Here is a 23,292-nt window from a genome sequence, read left to right on the forward strand (position 1 = left end):
AAAACCAGAACTGGCCTATGCCGTAACGATATAACAAAACCTTAGGGCAGACGGCCAGGGTAGGCATGAAAACGAAAACAAACAAAGTAAAATCATAATGAAATGCAGTTAAACTATAACGGTGGGTACCGATGAGGCACGAAACAAGGACACGTGCTCGAAAGGAAACCCCCGTGCTAAATCACAAAAATAACAAAAACAACAAACATAAAACATATACAAGATCGACAAAACTGCCATCCAAGAAAAGGCAAATAAAGGGTACTGATATACTACTCGGTTCACGAAGTATGGAAGACCACGCGAAACCGAAACGACACAAAGGGGACGCCGTAATGGCGGCGCGCAGCCGCCTCATCGAAGACGACGCCAGACAAAACCCTAAATAAAAGGACCACGAAGGTCAAAATCACTCCCTAAATAGTGTCGAACAAAAAACCAGTACTTAACTTGGATGTAGAAGCAGATTGATGATCCATAATGTAAAAACACAAGCCAAAAAAGCAGAGAAAAATAGAGCGCAAAATTAACATGCGTCTCTTGTAATGGCTATCAAAGGAATAACGTCACTGACGCTACCTTCGCGGTAGCAGGAAGTGAGCCGTAGCACGGCTCCCCTTTTCTAAAGGGTTTTGATGTGGAAAAGGTTAATTGGAGAGGCTGCTGTGGTAGTGTTTTTTCACTCGCCCCAGATTCATACAGACACCTTTTAATAAAGGTGAGCGAGTCAGAATATTCTGTCATGTCCAATTTAGCAGTTCTCTGGTATTATAGCAATATTTTACCTTAGAAATAGCGCTAAAGGAACGTATTTCATGGAGCGACACGGCTTCCTCGCCCAGAAATAGATTTTTCCTACATCAAAATCCCTTTTGTGGGGAGCGCCAATGTCATACCACCCCATTCTATAAAGTAATTGACTTTATACCTTATACCTAACGACTGAAGGTTATCTCCCTCAAACTTTTACCACTGATTCCACAGATAATATGAATAAACACAAGTCTTGTTTCAGTCTTTGAGATTGAAGCATTTAGTTTTGGGAAAAAAGAAAAAAACATGGGAAATAGCAAAAGATCAATATTTCTAGACTTAAAAACAAGAAGATAAAAAATATTTCTATTCTGAAGGCTCAGTTATCCCTATAAGCTGTTTAGCTGTCTTCTCTATTACACTAACTCTAGAGAAGATGGGATACGCAATGGGAAAAAATATTTTTGAATAGATTTAAATTTCAAATTATTTTTTTTTTCATTCGCGGTGCTGTAAAAACAATGAATAAAGTTGTCCAAGCACCAATTTAAACATTTTCTGGCAATAATGTTTCTAGATATGTTTAGTAAAGGACGTTTAACGTCGAAAGGTCTCGCAGATCCTCCTTCGTTCATTTTTCCTTCGTGGCATATATCTTTATTTATGGATTTATCACGTTCCTAACTTTCGTGATTCAGTTATACATGTTAAATTATTGTACAACGGTCCAAAATAGTGTGTATTTGACTTGATCCAGTGTAGAATCATTCATAGACTGACATTTTTACAAATCTATTTTGTTGACAGTGCTGTACAAGTGATGAACAAAATTGTCCATGAAACAATCTAAACATTCTTTTTTAACAATAATGTTTTAAAATATATTTATTCACACATTTATGCATAAAACTGTTGAATACAGCCCATAACTCACATAGAACTATGTATTCTGAATCATTCATACAGAAATTTTTGTTATAATTCTTTTTACAATTTGTGGTTCACAGTGTCATATAAGCTATGAACATAATTGTCAGTAAACCAATCTAAAAATTTTTATTTAGCATAGTTGCTTTAGGGTATGTTTATTAGACATAAAGCAGTTAAAAACTATTAATAACTAAAATGTGATAATTCCTTGAAATTCAGCAGTCAGTGTGCCCCTTAACTTGATAAGAAGGTAGTCAATTGGTTGTTAAGGGCTTGGGTGGGGAATACTCCTAACTCCCTTGCCAAGGATAGCACTTTTTCATTGGCCGTTGTACAGTGAAGATGCATTTCCCCACACTCTCCGTGTGCACTTCTTGGGCTGGATGAGTAACTTGCCACCCTTGTTTCCTTGCAGGTGCATTTGATGTTTTAATACTGTGTACTTTCTTGATAGTATTTTTTTTTCTTTCATTATGAAGAAGAAACATGACCAACACATGTGCAATGGACTAAATTTAGTAGCCATATGGCCATTTCATGTCCCCCCTTATCAGTAGACAAGTATTGCATATTTTGTAGGTATAGAGATTGTACATTATCTTTCCCTTGTGATGTATGTGCAACTTGACCTCTCCTCAGTGGAAGGGGTTTGGTAGCTTGGCAGGTGTCCACCATCTATTAGCACTGCTGTATCCCTTTAGTTCTTTTCTTTCCAACCCAAAAGGTAACGAACCCTTGTGTAGCATCTGATCTGCAGATGAGGAATTATGTGACACTTAGCCATTGTCGCCCCCTCAACCTGGGACCACCTTGACGTGGTGAGGGGGCTGTTGAACCCCAAGAATTTGTTCCTTGGTTTTAGTTCAAGATTCCCATATACCATAATAATATTTATTTGGATTAATGTTTGTGGAATTTTCCACTTTTGCAAAATTTATTGGAACTGATAAATAGTGGAAACTGTGGTAGGACCATCAACTGCCCGATAATGTTCGGACCTAAGGGATATCAGTTCGATGTCTCAAGGGCGGAACTATTCTTCGGGCTGGACCACGAATTCCAATGGGGTCTGGTTCTGGAGATAAGACTCTTGGCATTCTATCTGGTTTGCCCATAGCATGATTAGGGTGGGGATAATTGTATTTTTGTAATACTCTCAGTCCTACCAAGCAGGTTTAGCTTACACTTGGGACACACTAATTGTGTTGTGCCATCCCCTGTGGGGTAGGGTAGGGATGTGGACATTTGGGGGTCAGTTCTCACTTGTGCCATTAGTGAAAGAATAAACTCCATGAAAGACTGATGATATTTTTTAAAGGTTTTCATGTTTTTTTTTTTTTTTTTTTTTTTTTTTTTTTTTTTTTTTGCCTCTAATCTTTATGGAAAATATAAATAAAGATTTGAGTATCCCTAGGCCCTCTGATGGTACAGTTACAGCAGTTGACAACTGCTGGACCCCCTACTCTAACCCCCCCTTGCATAGTTGTAGATGACACTAGTGCGTCAAAGAACCACCATCCTGCTTCAAGTGAAGTATCAGATCACCCATCAAGGTGCAATAACATTAAAATTGACAAAAGTAAAAACCTCTTGGTAGATTCGAATGTTGTAACACTCAAACCACACACAGCAAAAGATAATTTGAATTGGAGGCAAATAACCCTCCCAACCCCCCCAACACTGGCATAATGCACAAAGCAGGCCCCAAATAGGAAAATAAACTTCCGACTGGACCCTACACTTGTGCATTTTGACCACCTTTTTGGATCAGAGAATAGGTCAGGATTTTTTATCCTTAAAGCAGAACATAAAATTCCAACTGTATTATTGAGCTGTCTCTTACCCTCCACCAAGGGTGCCAATCAGCTAAGTATATATCTGTCAGGGAAGTTCATGTACAAAAATGATATTGTTAAACTACAATAAAGTTTTGTACATACTTACCTGGCAGATATATACGATTAATGGCCCACCCAGCCTCCCCTCAGGAGACAGGTGGAGAGAAAAATCTGACAAGCTTTACGGGAGTGGTTCGTACATCCGCCACCAGCGGCGGGTAAGGTAGACCACCTGACCTACCTGTCGCGTGTGCCGCGAGATTTTGAAATTCTGTCGGAACGTCGGAGACTAAGTGAGACGAAGTATATATCTGCCAGGTAAGTATGTACAAAACTTTATTGTAGTTTAACAATATCATGTTATAGTTGGAAACAAATGACTGAACCTGTGTCCATCCCAAGAAATGGACTGCAGATATACCAAAACTAATGAGTTGTTACTAGAAGTAACCACAAAAAAAGTCCACTGTCTTTTTGAGCATAGAAAAAATTAATGGCATAAAAGTAACACTGGCAAGCCATGAAATGTTAAATTATGTACAAGGTATGGTCATATTACCTAACATTGAGGGTACAGATCTACCTCCAAGATGCTACTTGGCTCCCTTAAACTTAGGTATAATAATATCCATGACCTAGAAATTTATTCAGTTTGAAGCAGAAGGAATAAGAATAAACATTGAAATTGCAAAAGTAAAATTTACTGGCCAAAGTCTTCCAATTAAAATTAAAATTCTTGGGCAAAGTAGAGAAGTATGCCCATTTATATCAAAACCACCACAGTGCGCACAATGCTCAAAATTTGGCCACACATACAAAAAATGTCATAAGACACTTATGTGCAGTCTGCTCTTCTGAAGAGCATACTACAAATTGGACTTTAGTCCTCCAAAGTGTGTCAATGGTGGGTTAGCTCATCATGCTAGATCTAAAGAGTGCTCCTTTTACCAATACAATACGGTGCCTAAACTGTTGATGACTAGAAAAGGAATGACAGCTAAAGAACCTAGACTGGAGTTAAAAGTAAGGGGTAAAAACCTAAAACTTTACCAACATAATACCAAGCAATAGAAAAATAAAGATATGCAACCTATCCAACATGCTTATAGTACTATAATTCAAAATAAGTACAGCATTCTATCCACTGCTGCTGCTATTAACACTGAGGAATCTGATAGCTTTGCTATGGGAACTCTAATGGAAGAAGAATCAAATAACTCCAACTCCCTAAATGACAAAAAGAAAAGAATCCTGGAAAGAACTCTGCCTAATGGAAAAAATCAAATGTTGAGAAGTGCAGTCAATTAAAAAAAAAAAAAAAACCTACCTGCATGAAGTGAGGATTTCAAAAAAAGGACTTGTGCTGACTTCATCACAAGTGGGGGTTCACATGTGCCTTCCATCCCTATCATGTATACAACAAGGTAACAATCAATAAGAGACTTGTAATGGACCTGTTAACCACTCTCTAACAATCCCAACCTGTGACTCTGATTACAGTACTTCTTTGTGTGGCACTAATGAAAATCAGACTATTGATGTGAATCAAAATGTGTACAATACACACCAATCTAATACCCACCAATCTCCCACTAAACTGAAATCTTTTAACAGTAAATCAAGTAGTTCCTTAAACCAACATTCCTTACCACAGAGGACAAAAAACAATCAAAACAAAATCTAAAATTTCCAATGCAGAAAAATCAGTCTTTATTTAAGAGGGTAACACTCCAGTCAGAAAGACTGAATCAACAATTACTACCAACAAGCATGCTCAGTCTTGTGGTTGTTATGAGTACTTTATAAGTGCTTGCAACCAATTACCAACCAAAGCAGAAGACTCAATCCAAAATTACATAAATAATTTTGTTCAATTGCAAAAATGTTCTTTAGCTCATCATAATGAGGATGGACTATGTCCTGAATCTTTGCAATATAAGAACACATTAATAATTAGTTATGAAAAACAGTCAACTGTTAAGTTTAATTCTCAACAAATAAATAACCACAATTAAGAATCCTCAAAGCACCTCAAATATGTATAAACCAAGAGAGAAAATAAAATTGCAGTTAACCTGCAGAATTTAAAACCTATACCACCCAATATGGATCATAAAATCATCCAGTGGAACATGAAGGTCTTTTGACAAGTTTGCGATTGTAGTTCACTACAAAGAGTCCTACAGGACTACAACCCCACGTGCATCTGCCTACAATATGTAGGGCCCAACCCTGCACAAATCTGGCACTACAAGCTTGCTTGTTATACCAGCAGATGGTGGAAAACTTGACACTGCTATATATATATGTTCACAACAGTGTAACATATGAACCTTTAAATATACCAGCTCAGTTCTATCAGATAACAGCTGTCAAACTATATATGCCCGATAAAAGTAAGATCACTGTATGTAATTTGTACAATCAACCAAATTTCCATTCAAACTTCAGTGATCTGTCTGAATTAATTAACTGTTTGTCTGACCCCCTACTTATAGTAGAAGATTTTAATGCTCACAGGCCCCTTTGGGATACCAGCCACTCTACTGACATATCAGAGGCCAACAGAGAGAGGTTTGTTGTGGCGCATGACTTTTGTTGTTTAAATGAAAGTGACGTTCCAACATACTTCTCTAATACTCACTCAACTTTTTCCTCAGTTGACATCTCAGCATGTTCAGTTGATGAAGACGAGAGATCCGAGTGGAATGTTTTGGATGACTCGTACTCCAGTGACCATTTCCCCATTGTGCTAAATTATTTAAATAATGCCACAATATCACCATCCGTAATATACCACCATTTCTGCACACTCAAGGTCACAATACCACATGTGAATTTTTCACTGACTATAATAAATGCTGCTGACAAAAGCATTCCTAAAACTAGGCCACACCCCAAGAATTCCTTGTTCCATGGTGGTCTCCAACCTTAATGACCGTAATAAATATCAAACACATATTAAGTTGTAATCTTAGCAGACTTAAAACCTGCTTGAAATCCCTCAGCAAGATGCCTTAAAGTGTAAATACTCTAAACAAAATGCTGACAGTAAATATGACAATCGGTTACATCAAACCATGGAAGAATTGTGTCTCAAGCTTATCTTCGAATACATCTGTGAAAGATATTTGGCAAAAGATAAAGAAATTTAATGGTAAATATGTAAGACCTCCTAGAAGTGCAATATACCAAGATAGGAAAACATATCATGACCCATATGAAATATCAAATATAATAAGAAAACATCTTGAGAACATAAGTGCTTACTCTAGTCTGGACGCACATTTTCAAGCCATAAGAAAACAGGAAGAAAATGTTATACTCAGTTTTGAAACTGTTGAAGTCTTCAACTGTTTCAAAACTGATTATAACATTTTCTTTCTGTTTTCTTATGGCTTGAAAATGTGTGTCCAGACTAGAGTAAGCACTATGTTCTCAAGATGTTTTCCTATTATATTTGATATTTCATATGGGTTATGATATGTTTTCCTATCTTGGTATATTGCACTTCTAGGAGGTACAATCATACCTTTAAAATGGATGAACTGAACAATGCTCTCAACTCGTGTCATCCTTTGGTCCCAGGTTATAAGAGGATTTCACTTGAGGTGACACAAAATACAAAAACTGGTCCTTATAGCCAAATCATATTTACAGAAATTTTATAACAGCATTTATATTAGGTGTGTTTTCCCTGACAAGTGGTAACATGCTATTATTATTCCCATAAATAAACCAGGAAAAGAGGCAAGTAGTCCATCTAATTACAGACTAATATCTCTCACAAGCTGTTTATGTAAAATTTCAGAAAAATGGTCTATGCACAACTAACATATGTTATCATCAAGGAATCCATACTAACTCCAACACAATCAGGTTCAATAGCTGTTTGGTCAACTCGAGATCCCCTAACATATCTAGAGGACCATATCAGGAAGGGCTTTGATCAGAAAAAATTGACTGTAGCTGTCTTTTTTTTTTTTATATATATAGAAAAAGAATAGGACACATTGTGGAGATTTAACATCATGCAAAAACTTCACTCAGTAAGGTTATGGGGTCACCTGCCAGTTTTCATTAAAAACTTTCTTATGGATAGAATTTTCCAGACAAGTAGAAAATTCGTACTCAGAATACTGTGATTTAGAAGAAGGAATTCCTCAGGGCAGTATCCTTGATTTGCCTTGGCAATTAATGACATCACTGCACAATTACCAAATGGTGTTAAAAATAGCTTATACGTTGATGACTTTTGCCATATACTACACGAGAAGCTCCCTGAGACATGCCCAAAGAGTCATCAATACTGCCATCACAAATATAAGTAAATGGGCAAATTCAGTTGGATTTTATTTTTCAACCAATAAAACAAAAGCCATTGTTTTTTTATAAAGGTAAAAGGTGGCTAAAAGACCAAGAAATCAAACTCCATCTATATAACACTGAAATTGAGATCTGTGTAAATGTTAAGTACTTAGGAATAATGCTTCTTCAACATTTAAACTGGAAAGCACACATCAAGTATATTAAAGGAAATGAGATAAAATCCCTTGCCATATTAAAGAAACTATTACTCTACATGGGGAGCAGGACGTGATACTATACTCACATTATATAAGACATGTTTTATCTATAATAGACTACTAGTGCCTCAGTGGCGTGGTTGGTATGGTGTTGGCGTCCCACCTCGGTGGTCACGAGTTTGATTCTCGGCCATTTCATTGAGGAGTGAGAGATGTGCATTTCTGGTGATAAAGTTTACTCTCGACGTAGTTCAGAAGTCACGTAAAGCCGTTGGTCCCGTTGCTGAATAACCGCTGGTTCATGCAACATAAAAACCATACAAACAAACAATATAATAGACTAGTACTGCTGTCCTATATATTCTTCAGCATCTGAAGCAACATTAAAAACTCTTGATGCATTGCATCACGAAGGAATATGCTTATGTACTGGTGCATTTAGATCATACCCAACAAATTCCCTTCTAGCAAAGGCAGGCATACTACCTTTGAGACATCACTGCAACTTGAGAACACTATGTAGAGGCCTTTCCCTACAAGCAGGATCATCCTGAATTGTAATCCTAGGATTGAACATCAAAAAGAACCAAATACTTGATGAACTCATATTACACCAATTTTATCTCAAACAATGGAAGACCTACCACCTTGGACTCTTGAAACGAATAAAAATATGCACCACTTTGTCTTATCATCTTAAGGGGGCCGGCCGTAACCCCTATATATGGGGGTATAGGGTGAAAATTTGAAAGTCATGAAAAAATTCATGGATCTTCATTTGGCAATTGAGAATACATATACGAAATATTTCTTCAAAATTCCTCTTACTTTCGTAGTTACAGGGTAATTAGTTAATGTTACTCAATAAGCCTAAAACATTGATCCGTACAAGACAATGCAATATTTCTTCTATTATCGTAAAATTTGATAATTATTGTCAAAGAAATTGTGAGAAATGGCATCTGTATACATTCCCCAAGTCGAGAAGGGAGACTTCACTTCAGTCAGCTACCAACCATCAGTGCGAGCACAAACTTCAGTAGACTACACGTTCGATTTCACCTCTGACATTTGCTTGCTTTTACGTATGTTTATGTATGTTTCAGCAAGAATTTCATCATGCCAATGAGGAAAAGACAAGGAAAACATCTCGCTAACATACAGACGAAGAAAAATCGCTCAAGTATTATTACAGAATATCATAATATACGCGTAGTTAGTGAAGAGAAAGGGGAGGGTTGCGTAGTAACGCCCCCGTCTTGCCAGACAGCACACGTCACACTGTGCTCAAGGCTACGATCTTTGAGCAAAGAGATCTTCATTTATGATAAATAACAAAGTTTTGGTTTTTTAGTACCCATAATGGAATATGAAATTCATAATAATCATGATTTATTGAATTGTCTTTGTAAAAAGAGAGTACACCTTCGAGTTTCACCTCTGACATTCTCTTGCATTTACGTTTATCTTTGTTTCGGCAAGAATTTGTTTCGGCAAGAATTTCATCATGCCAAAGAGGAAAATACAAGGAAAACATCTCGCTAACATGCAGAAGAAGAAAATTTGCTGTAATAAGCCGAGTTAGTGAAGGGGAGAGAGAGAGTTGCGTAGGAAGGAGTGCCCATCTTGCCTCAAGCAGTGCCCCAGGCTACGATATATGAGCAAAGGGATCATCATTTATGATTAAATTATAATAAATAAAATAGTTTTGGTTTATTAATACACAAAAGAGAAATATACATTCATAATAATCATTATTTATTAACATTGTCTTTATAGAAATACGAAGGAAAAGTTTGAACGCCCGTATCTCAAAACTATACTTATTGACCTTCAAAATCTATCTTTCACTTAGTTTTAAAGCTATAACATTGGAATTTGGTATATAACTCAGAAAGACATTATAGAACAATCAAATAGAGCCCTTTTTTCCAATGTTTGTTTTGTCTTTTTTTATAAATTTTTTTCTCTTGATTTATAGGGTTTATTTTTTTACCATATTGAAAAATTCATATTAGCAAAAAAATGACTTTTAGAAAAAAAAAAACTCATTCGTTTGGAGGTCTACATCAGGTCTATATATGGTAGTAATCCTAGGTCTTAATATTAAATATCAAGGGAGGAGATAGAATTTGAAAAATGGTTATTTTTGGGATTAATCGCCCTGGCGTCACAAAACCGAAGGTCAGAAGTGAAAATCATATGCGGTTTGGAGATGTCCCAAGTCACCTTATCAAGTTGTATGAATATCAAAGTCCTGTCCTTAAAAAATGGCCTTAGCCGGCCGGCCCCCTTAATGATGAATAGATTGCTCTTTACATTATTATTAATATTTGAAAATTAGTAAATCATTTATTTATACAAAAGCATACATCTCTGTAAGAGAGAGAGAATTGTTATTGTTATTATGTGATATCGTTTAATCTTATTAAACTTACTAATACATTATTGATCAATATTAATATTTTAAAATTACTAAATCATTTTTGTATCATAAAAATGTATTTAGGCATGAAAATAACATCGAAATACACTAATTAGTGATTATTTATCGCCGGGAAACCCCGCGAATGGACTAATTCCCCATAAAGTATGGGTAGATACGGTCCAGAGAGAAATCCGCAAATCCGGAGAACGTGAATAAGGGGGGCCCACTATAATATGTAATAACTAATGAAAATTTGGAATTTGGAGAAAATACTGGCAAGGAAATATAACGCTACTAAATTTAGGCTGCAGTTGTAGCTGAACCTGAGAATAAAAATTTTTTGCACAATGCTAATGACTAAATTTTCGTGCATCAGCGACTTGGATGAAACTCAATAACAAATATTAGTGGAGAAAAAAGTATTTTGATAAGAGTAACTGGCAGTGAAAGAACGTTTTACCATTGTTCTCACAGTGGTAAAAGATAAATATGTATATCTCATATTATTACGAAATAGGATGAAAATAGCGAGTGGAATCTAGTAGATCTATGTAATAACTCCGTGTTGGGCATTTCTTTGGAAATTACAGTTTCCTATAGTATTTATGTTGCTTATTCGGAATTTACAGTTACTTTTGGGGGTCAACTGTAATTACAGTGGGGCCTCGATAATCACGGGTTGGGAGCCACAACCACCCACGATAAGAAAATATCCGCGTTATCACACCCCTCAAAAAACCCTAGGCTATACCCACCCCAACTGCTTACTTTTATAGTTAAAACACCAAAGATGTCCTACCTATAAAAACTCTTAAAGGTTAACTTAATACTAATTTAGACACCTAATATATGGGTACTCACTATTGATTGGTCCAGGCTATCGTATGTAGGTTGAAGATACACATGTACTTACTGCAACTTAAAATTTTAAAACTATCAATGGCTGCTCCTATTAGTATTATTAGAAGGGAATTGTCCTTTAGATGGCTCCCTTGCATACTTTATGCCTCCTTTGTGTGTGTGTTTGTTATATGTGTCTATAATGTCAAAATCTTTTATAAATTCATTCTTATCTTCAATATCTCCTTCATCAGATTTGCAAACAAAAGTATATTAGCTAACAATTCCTCTTTATTTTCATGATTTGGCTTTTGCACAAAACTTCAAGTAGGTACATATAACTATTTCGTGAATGAACACATACATAGCTTAGGTTGAGAATAATATCAACATTGTGTTGTTTGCATATGAAATTTGTATTTTAAATATTTTTACGGTGATAAGAAATGAAACATTGATAGTGATAACATATTCTGTTGTGTACTGTTATAATGTGTGTGGTAATCATGGAGTCAATGATAAAAGTTGTATTGAAGCACAGTTTAATAAATCACAGAAAGAATAAAAAATTCCCGGCCTCGTCTTAATGGGTAGCCGAGGTCAGCCATCTTGCATTGCTCCACCAGTGACTGCTGCCGCTTCTTCGAGTTGGAGGGAATCCGTGGCGTCAGCCCCGTTGATGAAGTCGCAGGATCCATCGTTGTGTATTCCTCTGCCAGTGGCATCTGATTCCCCTTCACACTGAGGGGAAGCTGTGACATCATCACCCCTTGTGACGTCACTCCTATCGATGGCGTCACTCCCAGTCATCTCCTCTGCACTGACTCTCTGAGCCGTGACGTCATCCCTGCCGCCCAGTTCGCTACATCTCCCTTCCATGTCATCAGAGCTTTCTCTTGCAGATCAGGCTGAGGTTATATGCCAGGCAGTGCTTAAGAGGTTGGACTCTGTTTTGGATGGTAAGTTGGCTGCCTTGTCGGTTGGGAGGACTGGAAGGAAACGTGCTGCTTCATCCCCACCTCCTGTGAAGAGATCACATAAGAAACCAGTGCTGTCTTCCTCTTCCCCCTTTAAGCTTTGGAAGGCTAAGGACTATGCTCTTTCTTTGCCTACGAGTGTGTTGGTATTTCGGAGAGTATTAGTGTATCTTCCCTTGTGCAATTTGCAATGGCTGCTTTGTTCTCTGCATCGAATCGCCGGTGTTTTGCAACCTCCCTCGTCCATGCACATCATGAGCATGTTGCAACCTCCCCTGTCCATGCACATTGCAAGCGTGTTGCATCCTCCCCTGTCCGTGCACATGATGCAAGTGCTCCTTCTTCTCCAAGGCCTATTCGTCGCCGTAAGAATCTCAAGGTGCCTAGGGTCGAAGGTGGTGAGAACGGAGTTGGTGCAGCATTAGTATTTGCCTGCCTCTCTCACTGGTGCTACCAAGAGTTTGACTCTGGGGGGATTCTACTTTGATCTCGAGTGTTTGGAATTCCTCTCCAACTCACGTTCGTACGTCTGCCACGCCCGTGACCGTGCACGGACATGTTAATGAGTCATCTGTTGGAGGAGTAGGTAGTGATCCTAGTGTTATTGTGGGTTCGTCTCAGGAGCCCACGCGTTGACCAAGCCCAGACAGGCTAGTTGGTGTTATGGGCTGTTTGGCTGCTGATCCTTCCGTTACCAGAGCAGGAGGAGGGAGGCGCAAGAGTTTTTGTCTTCCTTTTCGGAAGTTGTTGATCTCATTTGTGGGTTCAACAATTTGTAAAGTAGGAACTCAGGCTCGGTCAAAAACTTGGTGGGAGCTACACAGGATCCCAAATCATCTCTTCAGTTTCCCTTTTCGGGGCACATCCAGTCGGTCTTGCATAAGGTTAACGCCTCTGTTTCGGACCGGGACGGTTCGCTTCACTCCAGGGTCTGTACCAATCTACTACCCCCGCCTCTCACGAGACGTAGGAAGTACTATGCTACGAACTGCATTTTTGATGTCACGCCATCTAAACCCAGATATCATTCGCCTGAAGCCAGGATTGACTTTGGAGCAGGTGAGGTCAGTGGCTCCGTCCATGTCTCCGCAAGATGCCTCAGCATTGGAATCTACGGCAGCCTCTATCTTGCAGACAGTTTCTTGGCTGGACTTCTGGTCTGTGGTCATTGCCAAGATAGCTCCTGACAGGTCCCCAGAAAGGTTAGTGAGTACATCCTCGCTTGGAGGCAAGGCGTTTTCATATATGGCTCACTTCAGTGTTAATTTATGGGCGAACCTTCTTTTTTATTATAAGAGACACGGCTTTGTCCAGGATGGAGAGATCAGTTGACACGGAGTCCTTGCTGGCATTGAGGAACGGAGATCTGTCGGAGTCCCAATATTTGTTTCCTCGGACAGAGCTTGAGAATGCAATAGACCAGTGCCAGGCTGACACCAAAGACAGACTGGTGCACCAGACTGTGCCTAAGTCAGAGTCTCGTCCTCGGAGATGTCCGGTTCCTCCTCCTCCCCATGTCCAGCAGTAGTCAAGGACATTGTCGCCTGGTAGGCCGTCAAGGAATTCCAGTTCGGCAGGGCCCTCCCATTCGACTCAGCCTAGGTCAGAGGATCAACACCCTTTTCACTCTTGTTCTTTTAAGCCAAGAAGGGGCTGAAGTGGCAGTGGTAAAGGGGGCCATCGGTAGGTTGGGCGCCTCTCCCTCTCCTACGCTAAGGGGGTGGGGGTGGGGGGGGATGTTGCCTGGCAGGCCATTGGGCCAAGTGGCAGAGTTATGGGGTGGAGAAGTGGGTGGTAGATATCCTTCGGGTGGGGTACCTATTGCCATTCAACTTCTCTCCCCCTCTGTCGGACAAGCCGCAGCTCAGGAAGGCATATCCTTCACATTCTCTGAAATTCTTGGCTCTTGGGAGGAAGTGCAGAAAATGCTGGACAAGGATGCGATAGAGGAAGTGGTGCATCTGTCTCCAGGGTTTTACAGTCACATCTTCTTGGTGCCCAAGGTGTCAGGAGGATGAAGACCCCGCATTCAGTGTTGGCAGCTGTGAGAGAAGGTGACTTCATGTTGTTGATAGACTTACTGGACACATACTTCCAAATTCCTGTTCATCCGACATCCAGGAAGTTCCTTTGCTTCTCTCAAAGTCTTGTGCTTCGGGCTGACAAGAGCCCCTCAAGTGTTCACAAGGGTCTTCTCTCTTGTGTCAAGTGGGCCCATGCTCAGGGGATCCGTTTGCTGAGGTACCTCGACAATTGGTTGGTCTTGGCAGTTTCCAGGGAAGAGCTGCTGCAGGACAGGGATTGTCTACTTCGGTTCTGTCTGGAACTGGGCATCGTAGTCAACCAGGAAAAGTCGCTCCTCTTACCCAGTCAAAGGATTCTTTACCTGGGCATGGTCATCGATACGACAAGTGGCAAAAGTTTTCCTGTCGGATCAGAGATTGGAGAAGTTGCGGGTGGTGGCGTGCGACCCCTGTCGGAACCACATCAGTCAGCTCATCAGTGGCAGGTTCTTCTGTGAGTGTTGTATTCCCTGGAGAATCTGGTCTCTCGTGGGCGTCATCATCTTCGGTCTCCGCAATGGAGACTGGGAGAATTCTGGTCTCCAGCGCGGGACTCGCCCTTGTTAATGGTTCCTTTGTCTCTGGAAGTGGGAGAAGACCTTCGTTTGTGGTTGGACGACCAGAAACTTTTGAAGGGTGTCCCTCTGCGTTCTCTTCCACCAGACTTCCTTCTGTTCTCAGACGCCTCCTTCGCAGGTTGAGGGGTTCGTTTAAGCGGCCTCATCGCTTCGGGTGTTTGGAGTTTGGAGGACAAGCAGCAACGTATCAACGTCCTGGGTCTAAAGGAGTTTCGGGAGAAGATAGGTCATTCTGTCGTTTTCATGTCAGACAACACCACGGTGGTAGCCTATGTTAACAAACAGGGAGGCATGGTTTCTCGTCAACTTCACGCCTTGACCGTCGAGATTCACCAGTGGGCAGTCACCAATACAGCAGAGCTGTCAGCCAGGTATATCCCAAGCAAACATAATGTGGTCGCAGACAAACTCAGTTGTTGGGATCAGATCCTAGGCACATAGTGTTCCCTTCATCAAGTGGTAGCAGACAAGCTTTTCCAGGTTTGGGGGAGACCCATGCTGGACCTTTTTGCGACTCGGTTCAACAGGAAGCTGGAGACATTCTGTTCAGTGGTCCCAGATCCTTCAGCATTGGCAGAGGATGCATTCTAACATCCCTGGGACAACCTGGAGGTGTATGCTTTCCCTCTGTTTTGTTTAATCCATCAAGTTCTGAACAGGCTAATGAGTTCACAGGGTCTCAGGATGACTTTGGAAGCCCCTCTGTGGCCTCAGGCAGAATGGTTCCCAGATCTGCTGTCGTTGTCAGAGGTTCCAAGGGAGATGCCCCCTTGGCAACATCTCCTGTGTCAGCCCCGTGCAGAAAGGTTCCACCAGTCAGTAGAATCCCTGTCTCTTCACTGTTGGAGGCTATCAAGTATCTCCTCCGAGCAAGAGGCTTCTCTCAGAGAACAGCAGGGCATATGTCCAGCAGTCTCAGAAAGTCGACCTCTGCGTTTTACCAAGGCAAATGGGCGATCTACTGTGATTGGTGTCATAAATGGGGTTTTTCTCCACTCGTGATTGGTGTCGTAAACGGGGTTTTTCTCCACTTGTGACTGGTGTTGTAAATGGGGTTTTTCTCCACTCGCAATCTCTATTGAGTGAATAGCAGACTTTTTAACCTTCCTTGGAGACGAGAAATGTTTGTCTGTTTCTGCCATTAGAGGCTACAGCGCGGCCCTGAGTTTGGTGTTACGCCTTAAAGGTATCAACATCTTCTCTTCCTGGGAAATTTCCTTGTTAGTTAAGGGGTCTGAGCAGTTGAGTTCTTCTAGAGAGCTCAAGCCTCTGATGTGGGATGTTTCCTTGGTTCTCAATAGCTTCACTAAGAGTCCATATGAGCCCTTGCATCGCTCATCTGACAGGAACTTGACGCTCAAGACAGTTTTCCTTCTGGCCTTGGCATCTTCAAGAGGGTAGGAGAGCTCCACAGTCTGAGCTATGAGGTGAAGCACACCAGGGGTTGGGGGTCTGTGTCCTTCGAATTTGTCTCGGAATTCGTGGCCAAGACCCAAAATCCCTCGGTGCATGATGACAGGTTCACTTCCTTTTCCATTCCATCACTGACTGACTTTGTGGGTGGTGATGCTCAAGAGCTTTTGTTGTGCCCTGTCTGGGCCGTGTTGCTATCTTTAAAGGACTCAGCACCTTAGACCAGGCCGCCGCAGACTTTATGTTAGCACAGGCCGTACGAAGAGAGAGGTGCCTAAGAATACCATCTCTTTTTGGATACAGGAAGCCATCAGACAGGCATAGTTAACTCTTGGTGATTCCACCAAGAGGCTAGAGTGCATGACGGTAGGGGTATTGGTCCCTCTTTGGCTTTCAAAAAGAACTTGGCTGTACATAGTGCTGAACGCTGGTACTTGGTTACACCAGTCCACGGTCCTCTCTTTCTATCTTAAGGATGTTGCTCACAGATCTGCGGACACGTTTTCCCTGGGTCCTTTGGTTGCTGTCCAACAGATTGTGTAACTCATAGTTACTCTTAACAAGGCACTTTAGTATCTTACCTAAGATGATTGTGTGGATGAGAGAATGAGTGAGTTGGCTGGTCTTCTTTCTCTTGTACCTATCCTTCTTCCTTCGGGCAGGTTAAGGAATGGACACGTCATTTGCTGGACTGGTCTGATACAGGTGAGTAAGGTAGTCATACTGATAGTTTGGTCGCTTAATATACAAATATCAAACCCTCTATTCAGTAGCATATGTTCCACTCCTTGGCAAGGAGGAGTTGGGAGTAATAGAAACCATGGTGTATTGGTTTGCTATTGAACAGTCAAGTTAATCTTTGGTTCCTTATACAATGGTTCTCCCATATATCATTGTATGTCACTCAGGTTCTGAGTGGTTAGATATCAATTTATCTAGTTTCTCAACGGGCTTCAGTTCCTCTCTTCTGGAAGCTGGACTAGTGGGTAGGCCCCCAGCCGGTTTAGTATGTCTTGTACCTCCCTCCAAGTATGAGTCTTTCTTATTGTTGAGACCGAAGGTTTGTTTGCGTATGAACAAATGACAAATTTACTTAGACAATTTGTATTTTTCATAGCTACCAATCTGAGTTCTTAACATTATACTGCCCGCCTCTAGCTGCCCTTCTGTGTGTTAAGACATCCTGAGTTGGGAAAGACTGATGCAGTGGCGTAGGTGAGTTGTCCTTGACCACTCTTCACCCGATCTACACATGCGTTGCCAGATATCACAAGATTCCTTGCTTTCATCTGTTTTTTAACCGGATCCAGCTAGGCACTAGAAATTATCCTATTGTTAAGACCTCAGGTTTGTAGCTATGAAAAATACAAATTGTATTAGAAAATTTGTCATTTCACAACAGACATGTTTAAGTCATATTTTGATTTAAAAACACTACATATAATGAAAAATAACCTTGTCCCTTATGCATAGAGTTTCTAGAGACTAATTTATGCTAATTAGAAGCAAGACCATCGCTCCGAATTGAGTCAAATAGTACAGAGAAATGATCTTACCTCTGCCCTCAATTGATTTTTCCAAACCAAAACATGATCGGTTTGTTTGTATTTTATAGTACAAAAGTACTATAAGACTACATACAGTGTTATTGGATACAGTGAAGTAAAGGATAATTTTAAAAGACCCAAGGAAAAGATGCATATTCATTATGTTTGTATTTTATGAGGCAGTCTCATAAAAGTGGTGTTTTCTCAATTGGGACTTAAACGGGTCCTTTGCAGCCTAGCCTGAGTGTGTGTGTGTGTGAATGGTATGAAGCAATGTCTCAAGATTTGTTAGTTGCTGATGGGAGATTACAAGTCTTTATGTTACCCCTCTCACTAAGACTTCAATTGTTGGTTTTGTTCTGGATGCTCTTAACACATATTTTAAGCCTAGATACATTATAAAGGACCCTGGCTCTTAGGAGGAGGTGCCCAGGAACAGTTTTCCTTCTTGGTTCTTGTGAGGTATCCTCCTCTGAGGTGGACATCACTCCATACTTGTTAAATGATTCATGAAGGTAAGGCATAGTATTGGCCTTAACCTCTAGTGAATATTTTGTTGCCTCTAGGTAATGAGGGAAGGTATCGTCTCCTAGATATATTCTTTGGACTTCCAGTGGTTGCTCTACAGGTAAGCGCCTCAGCGGCGTGGTTGGTATGGTATTAGCGTCCCACCTGGGTGGTCACGGGTTCGATTCTCGGCCATTCCATTGAGGAGTGAGAGATGTGTATTTCTGGTGATAGAAGTTCACTCTCGACATGGTTCGGAAGTCACGTAAAGCCGTTGGTCCCGTTACTGAATAACCACTGGTTCTATGCAACGTAAAAGTGCCATACAAACAAACAAATACAGGTGGTGTAGGCAACCAGCTCTACTGGACAAACTAATATCTTGGCTGAATGTAAGCCTCAGAGATGAATACAGTGACTGGACTCCCTCTCTCACTAGATTCTGTTCTAGATAGAATGGATGAGCATCTAAGCTGAAGTATAAGCTGGAGAGGGCTAGATAGAGGTATCTGCAGTTTAAGCTCCCAGTCTTAGCATATTGTTTAGGATGAGTGCTGCTCTCCCTTTTCAAAAGGAGGGGGCCCCAGACATAGGTAAAGGTACTTTCTGGACCAATTATGGGTTTGGCTTGAATTTCTTCACAGGTGATTTCACAGTTCTCCAGTGTTTATTTTTTTTACTACAATACAATACCCTCCTGTAACTCAGGGTACCGTGGCCAACAATTTCACTTGATTAGCAGGTTACAGGAGTCAAAACATCCTGATTGCATGTGCAACTAGGAGTGTGACTTCTGGTTGCTTTAGTCAGTTGACAAAGACTACCTCCTTTTCAATTGATTAGTTATTATTTTAGAATACAATGGGTTGTGTTCCATCGAAAATAGGTAACAAATTGTAAAAAGTATTTGGATTTTTCCAAGTACACAATTCCAGAATTTTTTATATCTTTAACCCACTTCAACCACCCTGCTTGTTTCCACAGCCAAAGACAAGATGGCTTGTGTCAATGAGAGAGTAATGGGTATTTCCTCACTAACTCCCCTAACCACCAGTTAACAACATTGTTTACAAGTTCAGTGACTCCCAGTTTGTGGCGAACGAAACTAATAATAATTTAAACTTCGGTTCTTATTCCAAGAAAAAATACAAATATTGTAAAGCATTTTTTATATTCTTAGATGTAATTTTAATTAAATTTCTTTTAGTTGCTAAATTTTTTTTTTCAGTTTAACTATTTCAATATAAGATTGTTGAACTATTTGGTAGTAACTGAACCAGTAACAGTCAGCAGAGTATTCAGCCTTATTGTAATTGCAAATAGAAATTATCTTTAATTAGCCTGAATTATTGCAGGTGTCGTCTCTTTCTAATCTCGACAAGAGCTGGTGGCCTTGGAATCAATTTAGTTGCTGCAAATAGAGTCATCATCTTTGACTCTTCTTGGAATCCCTCCCATGACTCGCAGTCTATATTTAGAGTGTACAGATTTGGACAGAAGAAGCCATGCTATGTGTATAGATTTGTTGCCCAGGTATGTATTGATTTTTGTGCCTCCATAATTTTGAATGTATGTTCCCTTGAGATTTAGTGCTTTTCAAATGTAACTATTGAAAAAAATTGAAGCATTTTATATACTAGATTGGAGGAACACACTTAAAAATTTGTAATGCAATAGAATTCTTAGTCACATAAGTGAAGTTATCTTAGATATGTGTTAAAAAAAAAGAAGTCTCAACTTATAAAAGAGGAAACATCAGCAGAATGAGGATTACTTTAAACTCCAATAAATAGTTCAGCTTGCTTTCTTGTGTGAAGATTGATTATATTCTTGTGATGATCAGGGTACTATGGAAGAAAAGATCTATTCAAGGCAAGTAACAAAAATGTCTACCGCACTTCGAGTTGTTGATGAGCATCAAATTAAGCGATACTTCAAGATGGCAGATCTCCAGCAGCTTTATGAATTTACTCCTTCAGATAAGGATCAGAGAGAGACACCTGCAGTTCCTGAGGTTTGTGATCTCTGCAATAACAGTTGTGAAAAGCATGAAAAATTTTAACTGGTAAACAGTAAACATAATTGATAATGGTACGTATTAACATTGTTATTGTAACTTGATTTCTAAAGAGAAAGTCCAGTCTTAACCACACATTTTGATTTATTCAGTTAAGGTGTTCGGCCGGTTTCCGACTTTTTTAACGTCAGGTTGTTGATATATAGGGGGTTTGTTAAAGGATATTGTGTGGAACTTCTGGGGAAAAAATTTTTGTTCAGTGACCTTAGGTTTTGTGACGCCAGAGCATTTTTCGGCCAAAAATGGCCATTTTCAAAATGCATCTCCTCCTTTGCTTTTTGGTTTTAAGGGATGAGATTTGAACCACGTATAAAACACATATGGACTTTCGATATACAGCAGGGAATTATTTTTTTTCAAGTATTTTTCGAGATATGAATTTTTTTTTTATGAAATTTTCCCAGAAAAATTACAGGAAAAAAATTGCCAAAAATCAGAAACTCAAAATATTAAAAATCCCTGGGTTTTTTTTCATCTACCATGTTTCCCCATATTATATATGAAATTTCATTTAGATTGGTCCAATACTAAGGGAGGAGATACATTTTGAAGGTGAAAAACTAATGTTTTGAGAAACAGGCCTTCAAAGTTTTAGGTAAAAGACTTATGTTACCATTAATTTTATTGTTTTAGTTTTTATTTTTGAGTATTAACTGTATTTTAAATTTTATTTTTAATTTTATCGCGTTAATGCAAAATTATTATGAATAGGAATATTAATTAATTGATTATCTTTATGCCTAAGACACATTATTATAAATTTTAGGCTCCTGGTCCCCCCTTGTCTGATCTTGTCATAAGGTATTACTCTAGGGTATCATAGTTGCCTACGCTACTCATTGTTGCCAGGTTGTGTGGTTATTTAGGGTATCATAGTTGCCTACACTACTCATTGTTGCCAGGTTATGTGGTTATTTAAAATCCTCCAGCTTCATATTCTTGAATTTTCTTGTGTATTTTCTTTTTTTCAGGGAATTTCTTCTTACTGGCACTCAATCTTCTTCTTTCTTTATCGTGAAGTTCTAGGCTTCATTGAAGAGCAGAAGATATGCCAAATTCTTGGAAGAGTGTTGCGTTTCTGTATCCAAAGTTATGGTCAAGCACAGTTGTTTGTGCTACAAACTTTACTCTTTTTGCTCCAGCAAACTTAGTCTTGTGTGCTCTGTTCCAAACTTTTTAATGAAAACTTTCATTCGCATTTTGTGTAAGACCGCGAACGCAGCGTTCAAGCAATTCTTTCTCAGACAGTGCTTCATACACAGCCTTTATTTTCCTTTCACTCTCAGCATCTAAATTGATAAATGTTGAAGATCTCTTGAACTCTATTTTCTCTCTTTCTTTACCCATTGCTATGCTGCGCTGAAAATAGCACCAAGAATCTTCCCCTTTTGGACAAAGTCCATGTCGTTGATTTTCTTTGGAACTGAATATATGGTTGAATGATGCCATTATATCCTTCTTCATATCAATCCATGATTTACCAATATTACAGTGGATTGCCCTGCCATAATAATTAGTCATTATGCTAATGTTTGTGCCCGACAATTTATTCTTTCCACTTAGAGCACTATATTTTCTTCTTTTTCTAGTTCTTGTTACTCTCTCTTCTTTTTCATCTTCTCTTAGTCTCTTCATTCTGTTAGTCATTCTTTTCTTTACATGGTTGATGCATTCTACTTTCGCCACTTTTAAATTTTCATACGGTCCATTTCCACCGTTCATTGCTAAAAACACTATTATAAGCGCTGGAATCTCCATCTCTAACAAAGGTGGCGTAGCGGAATCCCAAATCTTGCGACCTTGAAAACATCCTTATGGCACCTTCTGTTCCATCCCTCCTGATGTACCTTCATAATTTATATTACAATCTTCATGAAGGGTTCTCCACACGTTGAAATCTTCTTCTGTTATTTTCATTTCTTTTAGTTCAGTCGTTTTAGCGGCACATGCTTTGCAAACTTTGTTCATCACTTCAAAGTCTATCACATATCCTGTGCACATTTCTATTATGACTCCCATACCTACATTAGAACATGGCCTCTTTTCATCCATGTCCCATCGTAGGATATGTCAATATTGAGTATTCCATTTTCATCAGGCACAATTCCCATATATTTCCTGTAGTATGTTCTTATATTTTCAAAGATTTTCTCTTGTTTCATCTGAAAATATGTATCCATTTTATCATGAAGATATCTAAGATGGCGTGAATACTTGCTATTTCCCATTGGTTTTATACCAAGCGCTCCTTGTAATCTCTTCAGTCCTGCGAATCCATAATCTTCCAACAAAGAATGATAGATTACTGCCACATTGGTTTTATAAATTGGAGCCTTCCTTCCTTCTGTAGAAATTGGTGGGCATTTTGCGGGTTCTGAAATAATTTTCCCTCTGCATTTAGGACATATCTTTTTTACTAGTGTCTCAAATCCATCCCTTGCCAAATGGATCCTCGGAATTACTTTGCATCCACAATTCGTTATTCGCGATTCAAGTAATTTTTCAAGTCTTACTTCACTTATTATTATAGTTTTATTTTCTCTATCGTTGATAATATCAGCCTCTGATCCACTGCTTTCTTCTTCTAAAATATCTTTGCCCTTTAGCAGTGATGAATGAATAGAGAGACGATTAGGGGTGGATGTGGTTGGTCTCTGGTCAGCAGAGATCATAGCATGCGCCATTTGCTGCGTGGCCCCTCTCTCTCTCGTCGTCGCTTCATTCCCCTCTATGGCACTAGTTTCTTGAATTCTCTGTTCTACTTCTTTGATGAGCATATCCAATTGGCATTTCCGCATTTTAGAGGCATGAAGTG

General features: G+C 39.5%; 1 protein-coding gene across 1 annotated transcript in view; it reads left to right on the forward strand.

Annotated features, from left to right (window-relative positions):
• Window positions 1-23,292, forward strand: part of LOC135220917 (transcriptional regulator ATRX-like) — a 507,237-nt gene that overhangs the window by 414,792 nt on the left and 69,153 nt on the right. Inside the window, 2 exon segments of the mRNA XM_064258551.1 lie at window positions 19,756-19,933; window positions 20,244-20,414. Of these exon segments, the coding sequence (XP_064114621.1) occupies window positions 19,756-19,933; window positions 20,244-20,414 (349 nt within the window).

Source organism: Macrobrachium nipponense, chromosome 2, assembly GCF_015104395.2.
Source record: "Macrobrachium nipponense isolate FS-2020 chromosome 2, ASM1510439v2, whole genome shotgun sequence".
In the NCBI taxonomy this organism is placed as follows: Eukaryota; Metazoa; Arthropoda; class Malacostraca; order Decapoda; family Palaemonidae; genus Macrobrachium; species Macrobrachium nipponense.